General features: G+C 52.3%; 1 protein-coding gene across 2 annotated transcripts; it reads right to left on the reverse strand.

Annotated features, from left to right (window-relative positions):
- Positions 1-4: 4 nt before the first annotated feature.
- Positions 5-11,295, reverse strand: WNT10B (Wnt family member 10B). 2 transcript variants are annotated; one of them, XM_082352496.1, is made up of 6 exons: positions 11,124-11,295; positions 10,085-10,204; positions 9,700-9,962; positions 7,551-7,924; positions 6,481-6,931; positions 5-4,859 (listed from the first exon to the last, which is right to left on the reverse strand). In XM_082352496.1, the coding sequence occupies exons 2-6, from the start codon at positions 10,156-10,158 to the stop codon at positions 4,846-4,848; spliced, it is 1,176 nt and encodes a 391-aa protein (XP_082208622.1). In that variant the 5' UTR covers positions 10,159-10,204; positions 11,124-11,295; the 3' UTR covers positions 5-4,845. The 2 variants fall into 2 exon arrangements, with proteins under 2 accessions (XP_082208622.1, XP_082208623.1); XM_082352497.1 differs by having other exon boundaries at positions 5-6,931.
- Between the last annotated feature and the right edge of the window lie 5,263 nt (positions 11,296-16,558).

Consider the following 16,558-nt stretch of genomic DNA (forward strand, 5'->3'; position numbering starts at 1 on the left):
GCAGAGGCAGCGGGCGCCTGAGTGGAAGACCTGGCGGGGGCTGATGTGGGGGCTGGAAACTGCGGGCGGCGGAGGCGGGAGCTAGGAAATGGGGGTGAGACAGTGGGCACAAAGGTGAGAATCCCAAGCCTCAGAGCCATGTCTGTTATTTAAGGACTGGGCCGCATAGTGGGCACACTGGAGACTGGGACTCCTTGGGCAAAGTCAGGAAGGAGCAGAGTATGAGTGAACAGCCCTTGCTTTGGACCTTACCCCTTAGCTCTCATCTTCATTTTTTTTTAACCTTTTTTTATATACACATTTATTTATTTATTTTTGGCTGCGTTGGGTCTTCGTTGCTGTGTGCGGGCTTTCTCTAGTTGCGGCAAACGGGAGCTACTGTTCGTTGCGGTGCACAGTCTTCTCATTGCGGTGGCTTCTCTTGTTGCGGAGCACGGGCTGTAGGCGCGCGGGCTTCAGTAGTTGTGGCTCGCGGGCTCTAGAGCGCAGGCTCAGTAGTAGTGGCGCACGGGCTTAGTTGCTCCGCGGCATGTGGGATCTTCCCGGGCCAGGGTTTGAACCCGTGTCCCCTGCATTGGCAGGCGGATTGTTAACCATTGCACCACCAGGGAAGTCCTCAGCTTCATTTCTTAATCAGGGCTACGTGCACCCCCTGAGAGCCCTCACTGCACCAGTGTTTCTACTCACTACTAAGGCTAAGTTGCTCGGGGGTGAGAATCAAGAGATCTTTTCCATAGGGAAAAGGGAGAGTGATGAATTGAAGAGACTGAAGGAAACAGCTGGACACTGGGCCAGTTAGGAAGTTGGGACTTGAAATACAAACGGTTGAAGACCAGTATTCAGAGGTATGGTTTGAGGAAGTATACCTAGATGAGTATGAATTTTAGGATTACAAGGAAAGTGGGGGATTTTGCACCCGTGTTTCTCTATTCCTGCCAACCCCCACTTTCCTCACACTCATTTCTGCAGCTGGTCTAGACATGCAAAGCTGCCTTGGAACAGTCACAGCTGTGATACAAGAAGGGCGCTAGTAATGCTAAGAATGGAAAAAGGTTCTTGAAGTGCCCTTTCTCCTCATTTACAGCAGTACAGATCCTCCTCAGCATACAATGGGGTTACATCCCAATAAACCCATCGTAAGTTAAAACATCTTAAGTCAAATATGCGTTTGCACCTAACCTACCGAACATAGTAGCTTAGCCTAGCCTGCCTTAAACATGTTCAGAACACTTACATTAGTCTACAATTGGGCAAAATAATCTAACACAAAGCCTATTTTATAATAAAGTGTTGAATATCTTATGTAATCTATTGAATACTATACTATACTGAAGGTGGAAAACAGAATGCTTTTATGGGCACAGAATGGTTGTAAGTGTATCAGTTGTTTACCCTTGTGATGGCATGGCTGACTGGGAGCTGCAACTCACTGCCACTGCCTAGCATCACAACAGAACCTCATACCAAATAGCCTGGGAAAAGATCAAAATTCAAAATTAATTTACAGTTTCTACTCGAGGCATATCACTTTTGCACCATCATAAAGTAAAAAAATCATAAGTTGAACCCTTGTAAGTTGGGACCATCTGTACAAGGGAACACATGGCTCTTCCCTAAAGCTTGAGCCAAAATTGTTGCTTTTTTAATTTGTTTTTGTTTTTGGTTTTTTTTTACCTTGTTTCTTGTCTCCTTCCAAGAAGAACTAGACTGGTAGATAGCTACACTCTGTCTACCCTTTATCCCCATCAATCCCTGGTGTATGAATTCACCAGTCCCTTCCTCTTATTCCAGTTTGGGTTTTTTTTTTTTGTTTTAAAGTCTTTATTGACTTTGTTACAATATTGTCTTGTATTGACTCTGTTACAATATTGCTTTGTTACAACATTGTTTTATGTTTTGGTTTTTTGGCTGCAAAGCATGTGGGATCTTAGCTCCCCAACCAGGGATGGAACCCACACCCCCTGCATTGGAAGACAAAGTCTTAACCACTGGACCGCCAGGGAAGTCCCCCCAGTTTGTTTTCTCTCTTATTTTAACCTGAAGAATAACACAACCCTAGAATGTGAAGTCAAGAGGCCCTTAATTTAAGATGGTGAAGGATGAGTGATAACCTACATCAGAAAAGAATCCAAAAAAGAATGCATATATGTATATGTATAACTGAATCACTTTGCTGTACACCTGAAACTAATACAACATTGTAAATCAACTATACTCCAATAAAATTAAGATACTATTTAAAAACAGAAAAAGGATGGTGAAGGATGATTGAAAACAAACTTATGGTTACCAAAGGGGAAATGTGTGGGGCGGGGGAGGAGGAGGGATAAATCAGGAGCTTGGGATTAACATACAGACACTACTATATTTTTTTTTAATAAATTTATTTATTTTTGGCTGCATTGGGTCTTCGTTGCTGCAAGTGGGCTGTCTCTAGTTGTGGCGAGCGGGGGCTACTCTTCGTTGCGGTGTGCGTGCTTCTCATTGTGGTGGCTTCTCTTGTTGCAGAGCACAAGCTCTAGGCGCACAGGCTTCAGTAGTTGTGGCACACGGTCTCCATAGTTGTGGCTCGCGGGCTCTAGAGCGCAGGCTCAGTAGTTGTGGCGCACGGGCTTAGCTGCTCCGTGGCATTTGGGATCTTCCTGGACCAGGGATTGAACCTGTGTCCCCTGCCTTGGCAGGCGGATTCTTAACAACTGCACCACCAGGGGAGTCCCCACACTACTATATGTAAGATAGGTAACCAACAAGGACCTAATGTATAGCATAGGGAACTCTACTCAATATTCTGTGATAACCTATATGAGAAAAGAATCTGAAAAATAATGAATATATGTATACATATAACTGAATCACTTTGCTGTACACTTGAAACTAACACAACAGTGTAAATCAGCTATACTCCAATAAAAGAAAAGAAAAGATGGTGAAGGGTGAGGTGGATAACAAGGATCATGTTTATAGCAAAGAGAGTTGTATCCATCCTGGGTTATTGCCATTAAGGGCCTTTGCCCTCCTAAGCTCTCTGTTTTAAATGGCAGAAGACTCCTCCAGTGTTATTACAGACTCCTAGAATGGGCCCTGTGATACCTCCACATGATTACTCTTTTCATTTCTTTTCCTAGAATTTTCTAGGCACACCCCACCAGGTTATGCCCACACACTGATCACCAAAATTATGCTTTGCCACTGCCCTTGCTAGTGCCTCAACCATACCAACATGCCTTGTGGGACTCTGACAGGAGGTGACACCTGTCAATGTTCCTGCCGAAGTCTTCAGATCCTCTCAAGGTTGGGTCCGGGTGTGACAGAAGGATGGAAATGGTGACAGTCTAGTATGGTTAGCAGCAAGTATCGTGAATTTGAGTCAGAACTGTTGAATGGAACTGGAGAATCTCCCAGCCCTTCTATCCTTCACCGTCTAGAGTCTGGAGAGGAAAGTGTCTGTTGCAGCATTACTGGGCACTTCCCATGGAGCAAAGAGGAGCACAGACAGGAGGGGTGCTGCTCATCTGGCAATAAGCCAGCCAATGCCACTCCCCAGCTCCCCAGCCACTTGAAAAGCTAAGGGAAGAAGAGCTCTGTCCAGAGCTGAAGGAGGCCAAGAGGCCTGACTTACAGCTCATCAGTCTTTCTCCCTCCCTCTGGCTGCCATTGGTGCTAACTAAAGCTGAAATTTTAGCCACCCGCTCTGTGGGTTGCACACTCCCACTCCCGTCACTGACCCCAGGCCTGGGCCTGAGCCCAGAGCGTGTGCCGGGAGCAGGGGTGGGGAGGGGGGTGTTGGCCTTGCTGACAAAATCCATTTGGAATTTCTCAAGGTTGTGGTTTGGGGCTTAAGTTTGCCACAGAGTGTGTCTGACGAAAGAAGAGAGAACGCTAGAAAGAGAAAGGGAGCCAAAGAGAGCACAGAGGAAGGAAATAGGGGAAAAACTGAAATATTCCTGCTGTGATTTCATTGGACATTCTCCTCCCTCTTCCTGAGTGTGAGAAATTCCCATTCTGGATATTCCTTATCATTATTCTCTCATATCCTGTGTGTATTCTAGCTGCATCCCTCTCTCCCCAACTATCCCATACATATGTTAGGCTCAGTCAGTGCCTAAAGCCTACCTCCATCTAATTTCCAAATCAAGAATTCTCAGTGCACAAGCAGAAATTCAGGACATAAAGTTTTGCCATAAACTACTGCCCTAAACCAACACCCCTTGTGGTTCTTGCCACCCTGATGCTACCGTCATTTCACCTGATTTTGAGGGTAATTTGGGTAGCAGATATAGCTATTGCCTAGAGGAGTGAAAAGGACTATTATTTCTACATCCCCTAGCCAAGGAGATGACCTGATAGAGTCAGCATCTTGCAACTCCATAAATATTGTTATTTGTAAAGTTCTAAATTTGTGATGCAGATTCCTTTTCTGAATTGAAAGATAATTGTTTATTTTCTTTTCTTTTTTTTAATAAATTTATGTATTGCATTTATTTATTTATTTATTTTTAAATTTTTGGCTGCGTTGGGTCTTCGTTGCTGCGCACGGGCTTTCTCTAGTTGCGGCGAGTGGGGGTTACTCTTCGTTGTGGTGTGCGGGCTTCTCATTGTGGTGGTTTCTCTTGTTGTGGAGCGGAGCACAGGCTCTAGGCGCGCAGGCTTCAGTAGTTGTGGCATGGAGGCTCAGTAGTTGTGGCTTGCGGGCTCTAGAGCGCAGGCTCAGTAGCTGTGGCGCACGGGCTTAGTTGCTCCGTGGCACGTGGGATCTTCCGGGACCAGGGATGGAACCCGTGTCCCCTGCATTGGCAGGTGGATTCTCAACCACTGTGCTACCAGGGAAGCCCTAATTGTTTGTTTTCAATGATACTGGGCTAGGAATAGAAAGAAATCGGAATTGAAATAAAAGAAATTCTGTTTTCTCTAGTTATGGTTATCTCCTGAAAGATAAAGGCATTGTTTTATTGAGATTAAATGCAGAAGAGCTCTGAATAAGGAAAGACAAACTACATAGGCAAATAATTCAGTGAGAGAGCATGCTGGTGTTTCTGGTTTCCAAAGTAAAAAACTCCAATTTTGAGCATAGGAATCCTTTATATATGTTTCCCATTAGTCTTGCATCTATCTCCAAGTTCTCTGATTTGGATCCAGAGAGAAAAGAACCTGCCCTTTTGGGTCCAGGTTCAATGCTGGGACATCTTCAGGACATGAAAACCCCAGAAAGGAGGTGACCTCATGGTATGTAGGGTAGGGGTCGAAACAAACCACAGCCAGAGGACCAAATCTGGTCCCGCAGTCCATTTCTGTGAATTAAGTTTTATTGGACATAGCCATGCCCATTTGTTTATGTATGGTCTATGGCTGCTTTTGAGTAATTATGGCAGAGTTGAGTAGTTTCAACAAAGTCCGAAAGTCTAATGTATCTACCATCAAGCCCTTTACAGGGGAAAAAAAAAAAGCCAACCCCTGTTTTAGGGCAGTGACCAAGGCAAAATTTGGAGTTGAGGCACAGAGAATGTAAATAGGGCCTATGTTTACATCTCTAGTCCCTCACACCTAGAAGTCCCCCCGCCCTGCCCAGGTTTTTCCACACTAAAAGTCGCCAGGTCACCTGAAGACCATCTGAAATCCTTTGTGGAACCAGGCATTATATACAAAAAGTCATTGAGTGTGGGAGGGTAGGAGAATTCACCCATCAAAGAATCCAGGACTGGGATCCCAAATGTGGGTAGAAATATCACCATCTGTATTCACTGGTCCAGTAACTTAATTTATTTTTGTTACAAACAAGAACCAAGAACAAGTCTCAGTACAATAAATTATCCATTCCCACCCCCCCTGCTGAAGAAAGAAAAAGAGGCTCAGAGAATCTTAGGTAAAATTCTTCCTTTGGAGGGTTCCCTTTAACATCTGAATTGGGGGGGCAGCTTCCCTAAGGGCCTAGACAGACAACTTTCAGGGCTTTTGAGTGCCCTGTACTCTGTCCCTTCCCTAAGAAAAACCTCTCTACAACCATCTCCCATTACTCCCTAAGAGGGGGCCCAGGCTGCAGTAAAGGAGTTTGGGAACAGCAAATAGGAGTGAGTGGTCTCCTTCTGGATACAGGTCTTATGGCTCCACACAATGCCTGGGGCTATCCCTCAAGAGAAAAGAGTGGTCAAACTATAGGGACTCCCCAGCCAAAAGGAGTGTGAATGAGAGTTAAAGGGACCCCAGGACGGGTAGAGGGGGGCAATACAGTTCATTTCATCTTAGTCCATTCGGATGTTCAAGGAGCAGAAGAGGGTGACAGCTCCCCCTCAAGCCCTCCTACTGTGGGGGAGAAGGACACACATCACAGACTCCACCTGACCCCTACCACCCCCAAAGCTGTTTCCAGGTAGATACTTTGAGCTTCCAGGGGCCAAGATTGACCCTGGACAGAAATCAGAGCAAAAGGCTGCAAAGGTGCCCCTCCCCTTCCCCAGCCCCTCGGTGAGGCGGACCCTCACTTACACACGTTGACCCACTCTGTGACCTTGCACTCATCACATAGCACGTAGCAGCACCAGTGGAAGCGGCAATGACAGCGCTCAACTCGTGTCTGCCGGAGCACGTTGTGGCCGCGGCCACAGCACAGGCTGCCACAGCCATCCAGCAGGCGGCTGGTCTTGTTGCAGGCCCGGCCCCGCGTGCCTGGGGAGCCCATGGTGGGGTCTCGCTCACAGAAGTCAGGAGACTTCTCAAAGTAGACCAGTTCTCCTGAGAGGCGACGGGGACGAAGGCGGGGTTGGAAGGCTCCAGAGTTGCGGTTGTGAGTATCAATGAAGATGGCCCGGCCCAGCCGCTCCCTCAAGGCTGCCCCTACCACCCGGAACTCTGCGGCTGACCTCCAGCACGTCTTGAACTGGCAGCTGCCTGATGTGCCATGGCACTTGCATTTCCGCTTCAGGTTTTCAGTTACCACCTAGAGCATCAGCAGGGAAGAGGTGAAAGGGGAGGGCAGCAAACGGACAGAGCACAGAGGCACAGGAGAGGGGAGGGAACAGAGGGCACAGAGGGACAAACAGAGGCAAGAATGACAAGGAAACATCAGAAGAGAAAGGGCACTTCGAGGCTAGGTAATAGCCCAACTCCCTCATTTTATGGTTGGAGAACTGAAGCCGGAGCAGAGTGTAATTTGCCCATCTTCAATAACTAGCTGGCAACAGGACTCAGCTCCAGTTGTCCTGACTCCCAGTCCAGTGCTCTTTCCAGAGTGAGCACTGCCAAACCAGGGAGTCTAGCACCCCTAAATTCTGTAGGGAAGACAGCTATAATAATAGCTACCATGTAATGAGCACCCGCCAAGGACTAGGCACTATTCTGGGTGCTCTATTTGCTAGCTCACTCTTAATGACACTGTAAGGTAGGTATCATTAGACTTTTAACAGATGCAAAACTGAGGTTAAGTGACTTGCTCTGCTCCAGGCCACCCAGCTGGTGAGTGGCAATCACCCACCACATCCTCTTGCTATGCTGTGCCTCCCAAGATCTAGCCAGGCCTCGAAAGCTAGGGAGACGGAGGGCAAGTTGCACGCACATACCTGACGCCCCACCCTGTTGTTGTGGATTCGCATTCGTGCCTGGATGTCCCGGGGAGCTTCCCTGGAATCCAAGAAATCCCGAGAGAACTTCTCTCCAAAGTCCATGTCATGGTTACAGCCACCCCATTCCCATGTGTCCTGGGGGCCAGGGCTGGGGCCTGAGCCAGGGCCCGGGCTGGGCAGGGAGTGGGGAAAACTCTTGCCCCGGGACAGAGCCTGCAGCTGCAGCAGTTTGGCCCTCAGCCGATCCTGCTCGCCACTGCCCTTCCAGCCGCAGCTGCAGCTCACCAGCTTGCCCAGGCTGCAGGCTGTGGCTACCGCATGCATGACCCCAGCAGCCAGCATGGAGAAGGAAAAAGCGCTCTCTCGGAAACCTGGGGATGAAAAGGTTATGATGGTAGGGGTAAGTCTGACAGGCAGCTGAGAGTAAGGAGGCCAAAGGAAATAAACAGCCACACTCCAATTCCAGAAACTCCTGACTCCTGATCCTGCCATTTACCAGCTGAGTAATTTGGGAGCAAGTCACACGGGAAGTAAGGGAACCGAAAGCACAGAGCCTCAGTTTCCTCATCTTTAAAGGGAGAGGATGGTTTGAGATCATCCCTGAGGCCCATTCTTGCTCTGTTAAGTCTGGGATTTTCAGGTATGGATGAAAGAGCTAGCCTAAAGGGAAAGACCCCTGGGGATGAGAGATGACTAAGAGAGAGTCCCTGAGGTCTTTGAAGATGTGTTCACTTAGTTCTACATCTGAAAGCCTTAGAAATTCCCCAGCCCTGCAGGTGGGGTGGAAGCAGAGTCCTTTGGTTGTGTGTGTGTGTGTGTGTGTGTGTGTGTGTGTGTGTGTGTGTGTGTGTAATTCAAGATTATTTTAATCAGCCTTTTAACCAACCTACCCTCCACCACTCCAACATCCCCAAAGTACGGGAGCTGTGGAGCTGTCCTTCCTTTTTCCAGCTTCTAGTTTTATATTTGCCCATTAAGACTGCCCTTTATGTTTATCCTAACCTGCTATCACTCTATAAAACACTGGGAGAGGGAGAGAGGTGGGGGTGATTCTCCCTAAGGCCCTCTTAAAATGTTGGCTTCTTTGTTATGTTTTGGGGGTCACAGAGGCTTAGGATGACAAGCCTTTCCCGGGCTTAGATAGACACGCTTTTCATTTGGGCATCAAAGCCTTCGCCAACACCAGGCCCTGTGGAAATGGAGGGGGTCCCTCACTTCCTTCTAGGCAGGGGCTCTCTGGAGCCCTGACTGGATGAGAGACAGCACCTCTCTAGGGGCCAGGCCTCTCCCACCCCAGGACGCAGGGCTCCTGGCCCAGCCTCCTGATCCTCCAACCCCAACCCTCCAGGGGGGAAGCTGTTTGCACAAGTCTTGGGAATTCCCCTGAAGATGGCAGCTGCCTATTAACCCTGTGGTCCCCAAAGTATTGCCCCCACCCTTGGGCTGAGCCTGAGATGGATGTTTACTCCTCTAGGGAGTAAACTCGGGCATGGCCTGGCAAGAGACAGGGCTGCCTCTCAGACCAGGGCCCCCAGACCAGGCCCCGAAGTGACCTGTTCTCCACCCCTCCAGCCGCTCCTCACCTGCTCAGGTGAGAGCCACCTGGGGCCCTCACAGCACAGAGGAGGGGGACGCTCCCCGGCTTCAAAGCCATCAGGGTCTTTGTTCCCACCTTCTGCTCCTGGGAACCCCAGTAATTAGGGGAGTAGGTTTAACCCTTAAACGGTTGGGGGCGTCACCCCACCCCCGCTGAGGCTCTGGGGACACCAGCCTGGGCTTGTCCCATGGCGAGGGAGGGACAGAAAACTGGGGGAGGGGAAGAAGGGGGGCATTTGAAGTTTCCAGGGCTGGGGGCACCTCTTGCTCGCAGGTGCAGCCCAGATCAGCTGGGCGGAGGCAGGAAAGGGGGGGCCCTAAGGTAGGGGAGCAGGGACCCAGCTGCCTTGCCGGCAGTGCGCAGGTGGAAGTCAGAAGCACGGGGCCCCAGACGGGTGGCCAGACCCTACTCCGCGCGCGGCTCCGGGGGGAATTCCCGGAGAGGCCCCTCCCGGAGTCGTGAACTCGTCCCTTCCCGCCTCCGCTCGCCTCGGCCTGCCCCCCGCCCCCCAGCCCCGGCGGCGGCGCAGACCCGCCCCGTAAGGCTCACCGCGCTTGAGGATGGCGCTGTGGTGCGGCAGGCGGCCGCCGCCCTCGAGCGCCGAGCAGTTCCAGCGCTGGTCACGCAGCTGGTGCTGACACTCGTGGACCGCGATGTGCAGGCCCTGAAGCGCGGACGCCGTCACGTCGGGGCTGCGCAGGCACAGGCCTAACTGCCGCTTGCTCAGGCCCGACAGCGTCAAGCATACGGTGTTGGCGGTCAGCGGCGGCTCGCCGGGCAGCTTCAGACCCAGAATCTCATTGCTTAGGGCCCTGGGAACCGAGAAGGCATTTGAGGGTCTGTGGTCCAGGCCTCGCGCCCCCTCTGACTCCTCCCGCCCCGCCTCTAGCCCAGGGCTTTCTCTCGTGGGCTGGGTGACAGGGGAACTGCTCACCGACTGCACAAAGCCAGGAACAGGAGACCCGCGAGGCCCGAGGGCGGAGGCCGCGGCCGCGGCTCCTCCCGCATGTCGAATCCCGGGCCCGAAGGCCCCGGTGGGCAGATCGATCAGGGCCTGCGGGACAGGGAGACTTAAGGATGGCTCCGGAATAGGGTGGCTCGCCTGGGCAACCAAAGAATGCCCAACTTCGGGCTCCTAACTCACCAGTGCCACCCCACCGACCGTTCTCACCCCCCTCAAACAAAACAATAAAGATCACGCCTTGATTCCCAGAGTACCTGGGCCCTGAAGGAAGTCCCTGCCTAGAAGCTGGGACTTACGCTAGTGCTCTGGAGCCGATCTAGCCAGACACAATGCCTGGCACACAGGCACACTCACGTGCAAACAGATGTATAGACTCACAAACAGCTCTCCACTACCTTGCCCACCGCTCCCTTTTCAAGGGCCCCAAGACTGGCTTCCCCTGCCCAGCACAGCTTCACCCTCTCACTGGGATGCTGGGCAGGATTGGGAGGGGGTTCCCCACCACCCCCAGCTGGCAGGGCGGGGGTGGGGGAGTGTCGCCTCCAGGTGCCGTCTAAGGCCAGCAGCTTCTCTGAAAAGGGTGGAGAAATGGGCTCCCCATCCCACTCTGCCCCCTTCAGCCCCAGTAGGGAGCGAGGGGAGGCTCCAGGTGCGGCAAAGTCAGGGAGGGGACCTTGGTTCCCTCCTGAAAGGGACCATGGAGCAAGCTGAGACCTCTTCCTCATCTGCCACCTTCCCTAACTACATGTTCCCCTCCTCCTAGCATCGCCCGTCTGGTCCCCGCCAGGTCCCCAGTTTCAGTCCCCACCCCTTTGCTCCCGTTCATTGCCCTCCAAATCTGGGGCCACTCCTTTATTTGCTGTGTCTTTATCTCTGGCGATATCCCCGGCTCTCTCCGCATCTCTGTGCCCCCGTGGGCGGATGCGTGTCTGTCTGTCTGACTGCCACTGTGCCTGTCTCGTCCCCGTGTGCGAGTCCCTGCCCTCCCTGCTTTCCCGGTCCCGATTACCTCCAGCTGCTCTGGTGCGGAGTCCGCCACCGGCGCGGTTGGGTGGCCTGGGCTCGGGCTGTTCAAACCGTGGGGAGACTGCGTCGGGTTCTGCCCCCTCGGCAGAGCCGCATTCTTCCAGGGCAGGGCCACTCCTCTTCGCCGCTTCCCCAGCGCCGCCGCGGCCGCCGGGAGGAAGGGAGGGAGGAAGGGAGGGAGTGATCGAGAAAGCTAGCAGGCGGGCGAGCGAAGAACTGGGGGCTCTGGCTCTACTCGCGCCGAGCTCACCGGCGGCTCTGCCGCGGCTGACAGAGCTGCGGCCCCTCCCCGAGCCCGGGGCATCCCCACCCCACTCCTCGCACCCCCCGCCATGACCCGGGGAGCCCAGCCGCTCCCCCTCCTCCCAGCGAACACACACACCCTCTCCCCCGACGCCTGGGTTCAGGCTTGGCCCCGCTGAAGGGGGAGGTGGTCAGAGTTCCGCTCACCTGCTCTGGGACCGCCCAGGCTGCAAGGAGGGCGCAGTGACCCAGTCTAGGGAGCCAGGACCCTGGTCCCAAGTGGTCATTTCTCTTTGCCTCAGTTTCCCCACTGATAGCTGGATGGTTGCAAGGTGCCCTTGAGAAGATGAAGATGGAGCTGAGATGGAAGTTTTGTCGCTGGACAGACAGTCTTGGGTAGAGCCCTCAGAGAGAGCACACTGCAGGGCAATGGGAGCCGGCAGGAGCAGCTCCCTTCTGGGTGGCTTGGCTTCCGCCCACCTCCGAGCCCTACGCCTGCCTCTTGGGAGGGGTCAGCTCTGGCCTCAGAGCTTGGCTTTAGCAGCGGCTCGGGTAGCTCCAGAGATCTTCAGCCCGCCCCAGTGCTTCCCTTGGCTTACCTTCATCCTTGCCAGCAGAGGTCTCCTGCCCTTCCTAGGATCCCGGGTCTGCACTCCGGGTAGCCCATATTCCTGCTCCAGACTCTCAGACTTGCTTCACGTGGAATGAGGAGGGCCTCGGGATCCCAAGCTGAGCCCAGCCCAAGGACAGCCAGGGAAACAGCCTGATCCTGGGTTGCACATACAGAGGCAAACCACCTTAGGGAGCTCCAGCGGCAGCGAAGGGGTTAGGCGCCACTGCGCTCCTGCCTGACTCACCCTCCCAGCTATAACCACTGTGGGCTATTTTTGCCAGAGAGGGGCCCCCGGCTTCCCAGCCGCCCCCCGCCCCTGCCAGACCGCAGCCCAAGGCACCGCTGGCCCCGCGCGCCCAAGGCTGGCACGTTGACTCAGAGACAGGCCCCCCGGGGAAGCAGAGCCACGGGGCTGAAACCCACAGCCCCAGTCATCGCTTCCTTGGTAGTGGCCGTGCAGCTCGGCCGGGCAGCCAGCCTCCACTCTGTGTGGCTGCAGGTCCTGCCCCGTGCTGCAGGGGGCATTGCTGTCTAGGGGGCGAAGCTGTCTGAGAGAGATTAGTGACTTTCATCTGTTGGGATATGTATTAATCACCTTTATGTGCCAGGCCTCAAGCAGGCTAGGGAGGTGAAAGCGCCATGGTCCTGACACTGGACAGCTGTGACCACAGAGGGTTGCTTGCTTTTCTCTGCTTTCCTACCTCTGGGGGAGAGGGGAGTATAGGAGAAGGAGCCCTAGAGCTCTTGCCCCTCCTTCCTGTTTAGGGGCCAAGAACCAAACCGTGTGTGGCTTTTGAGGCCACCAGAATCTGCACCCTGTCTCAGTAGCTTTTGTCCTTACACCTGGATTCAGTGTCCTTGTCCTTCTCCCTGGATGTCAGCCTGGAAGTTTACCTAGGTCCCTGGAGGGGGGGACGAGGTTTCCTATGCCCCTCTTCTCCCACAGGGGGACCTCTTGGACACTCGTATTTCTCCATGCGTCTCCAGGTCTCCCTCAGGTTTCAGACTGTTCCTTCTTATTCTACCCTTGCTGGGCTGCAGTATAGTCAGGTGCCAAGGAAGGGCCAGGGTCAGAACTACTGCCACAGATTCCATCTTCTTAGTGACCCCAGGGCTCCCCAAGCTGGCCTATCCCAAGTCCAAGGACGCATACTCCTGTTCCCTTTCCCTGCAGAAGCCCAGCTCTGGGACCTGAGTCCACAGGCAGGCAGACTGGGTGGCCTGAGCTGGCCCCCAGTGCCCTCGGCCCGACCGGCTGGCCTGAGCACTGACCCGCAGGCGGCTGGAGGGTGGTGTGGCAGGCGGGGCCTGGAGAGGGCTGCGGGTACACACCCATTGCCTAATACCCCAAGCACGCGGCCAGCTCCAGGAAAGGAGAGGGGCGGGAACCAGAGAGACCTTGACAAGGGTTGGGGCCATGACAGCAGGGGGAAAGTGAGGGACTGTCATTGCTTCAGGGAGGGAAATGGGAGCAAGCTGGTCCCCCTTCCCCTCAATGGGAAGGGTAGGGGGCTGCCTTCCCATCATGGGGACGGACGCACCGAGAGCAATCTGAGAAGAACACTGGGGCCCTATAGGGCGGGGGTCAAAGAAAAGAGAGATTGGGGGATCAAGCAACTGAGGCGTCGGCTAAAGCTGAGTACAGTCTCGAAAGCCTCCTCCTCTTCCTCCCCCTCCTCCCCCCACCCCGTGTTTGCCTTGGCCCAGGGTCCCGGGTGACTCATCTATTGCTGAGCCGCTGATAGGGGCGGCCAGGCCCGGGGAACCCAAATTATAGGCCCTGGAGGGATGGATGCGCCCGCGGCGGCGGTGAGCTCAGCTGCGCTGCCCACCCTCCGCCTCTCATGCCTTCTGCTGCAGCACCGTAGGCCACCACCCGGAGGCACCAGAGGTTCCAGAGCCCGACTACGCTGGACTCCCAAGAAACTCCCCCACATTCAGCAGTTGGCCCCAACATATCTGTGAGATTACCCTCGACAGAACTTTGCCCCCTTCTCTACCAGAGACTGATGCCTTCCCAGCCCAAGGAGATAGTGCCACCTGCTGGTGCTTTAAAGGAAGGTAGGCTCCTCTGCCCATAACTCTCAGCCCTGGTCCCCTGCTTCCTCCCCAGACCCCATCTAGGTAAAGCCTCTCTCCCCTCTGACATATCTCTCTCATTTCTATTTCAAGGGGGGCGGTGGCTTGCTACTAATTTTCTACTTTAAGCCTTTAAAGTTATCCATGGTCAAAAGTGATACAAAGAAAAATAAAGCAGGGTAAAGAAAATAGGTAGTGGGATTACATTTTATACAGGAGGAGGAAAAGGGAAGGAACAAATTCATGGAGATAGCTGAGGAAGGGCATTCCAGAAGACAGAAAAGCAGGTGCAAAGATCTTGGGACAGACACTTACTTGGTACATTCAAGGAATTAGCAAGGAGGCTGGTGTGGCTGGAGGGAGGAACCCACAGGGGAGAGAGTGGTAGGCAATGAAGTTAGAAGACAAGGAAGGAGCAGGGTCAGATTATATAGGGCCTTGTAGGCAAAATAAAGATTTTGCCTTTTCCTTTGAGTGAGATAGGGAATCACTGGAAAATTCTGAGCAGAGAATGAAACGATCTCACTTTGTTTTAGAAAGAATGGCTCTGGCTGCTGTGTGGAAAATAGATTATGGGGCCCAAGGACTGGGGCAGGGAGAACTGTTAGGAGGCTATTGCAGTAGTACAGGAGAGAGATATGATGGTGGCTCTGACCAGTGTTGTAGAAGTGAAATAGTAAGAATGGATCAGATTCCACATACATTTTGAAGACAGAAGGGCAGGACTTTTTTTTTTCTTTTTTCTTTTCTTTTTTTACTGATTTGACACAGATTATAAGAAAACAGCTGAGTCAAGGATGGCTCTAAGATTCTTGTCCTGAGCAACTGAAAGGATGGAGTTGCCATTTACTGGGATGGGGATGACTGAAAAAAGAGCAGGTGCAAGGGAAGAATTGGGAGTTCAGTTTTGGACATTGTACATTTTGAGGTGTTTATTCAAGTGTTAGATATGCAAGTCCAGAGTTCAGGGCCAGAGATAAAAGTAGGGAACGTGAGACTGGATAGTTCACCAAAGGAGTGAGTGTAGACTGAGAAGAAGCTCCAGATTGAACTGGGGTGCAGTCCAATGAGTTATGTAGAAATTGGGTACAAAGGTGGAACCAGATAAAGAGACAGAGAAGGTGAGCAGCCAGGGAGGTAGGAACGGTGTTCCAGAAATCAAGAGAGAATATTTCAAGGAGGAAGTGTTCAACTTTGTCTGCTATTCCTAAAAAGTTTGTCAGGATGAGAACTGAGATTTGACTGTAGAGCAAAATGGAGGTCATGGATGATTGTGATAAGGAAATGTATTGGGTTAGACGGTGTGATTAGGGTGGTGGAAAGAGAGAATAAAGAAAAGAAACTGGTCCTGGTGATTAAAGCAACGCTTTTGAGTTCTGCAGTAAAAGACAGCAGAGAAACGGGGCAACCTTGGGTGGTAATGTGAAGTCAAACAAAGTTTTGGGGTTTTTTAGATGGGAGACATTACAGCATATTTGTGTGCTGATGGGTATGATCCAGTAGAGAGGTAAATTGATGATGCAGGAAAGAAAGAGAGGACAATTGATAGAGCGATGATTTGATCTAAATAGAAATTTGGGCCAGATCATACAGAGTGTGACCAGACCTAGAGCCCTCCCACTCTTCCCCACTATTCCTGGCGGGTGGAATGGTGAAACAAAGGATACTGAATCCTTCTTTCCTCTCTTCCCACCTCTGCTTGTCACCAGTGGCCACAGACAGGACTGCCCTGTCTTTGAGCCCAGCTCCCTCCTCCATGGGGTTTTATCAACCCACCAAGCCAAAAGATGTGACCCAGGCCCCAGTGGGAAGAAACTCCTAAGGGACAAAGGACAAGCTGCCCATGGTACACTGTTTACTTGAGCCATCTGTGCTGGGTGGCCTCTGCAGAGGCCACTGGCTTTTAGACCTGTGGAAGATGCTGGGCCAGTACACCTTGTCCCTCAGGGTCAAATCCTTGGAGGGGCCAAGCATGCTGGACTGGGCAAAGGGCCTGGAAAATATATTCCCCTCAAAAATAACCTCCATCAGGCTTCATTTGGGTTAATATGCATCTCTTTTAAAATGCAAGTGCCCCAGGAAGATTAATTAAACTTATCAGGCATTTATTTCTTAGAGTGATTTCCCTGCATTGGAGGGGAGGCCTGATCATTTCTGGGACTTGGAACCCTTTAGGAACAGGCCTGGGTACATTGCTCAGTCAAAAAGCATCCTAAAGGCAGAGGAGATGAAAAAGAGAGGATCAAAAAGGGAGGCAATCAGCTCGGTGCTTTGTGACCACCTAGAGGGGTGGGATAGGGAGGATGGGAGGGAGATGCAAGAGGGAGGAGATATGGGGATATAGGTATATGTATAGCTCATTCACTTTGTTATAAAGCAGAAACTAACACAACACTGTAAAGCAATTGTACTCCAATAAAGATGTTAAAAAAAAAGGGGGGGAGGCAGGGGACTTCCCTGGTGGTCCAGTGGTTAAGACTCCA

The sequence above is a fragment of the Balaenoptera borealis genome (assembly GCF_965194805.1).
Source record: "Balaenoptera borealis genome assembly, chromosome: 13".
NCBI lineage: Eukaryota > Metazoa > Chordata > Mammalia > Artiodactyla > Balaenopteridae > Balaenoptera > Balaenoptera borealis.

Excerpts from the sequence above, each read along its gene's own strand:
- WNT10B (XM_082352496.1), bottom strand. The coding sequence starts at position 10,158 with ATGCGGGAGGAGCCGCGGCCGCGGCCTCCGCCCTCGGGCCTCGCGGGT. Across the intron at positions 9,963-10,084 it reads TTCCTGGCTTTGTGCAGTCG|GGCCCTAAGCAATGAGATTC; the intron begins GTGAGCAGTTCC and ends CTCGGTTCCCAG. Across the intron at positions 7,925-9,699 it reads CAGCGCCATCCTCAAGCGCG|GTTTCCGAGAGAGCGCTTTT; the intron begins GTGAGCCTTACG and ends TTTCATCCCCAG.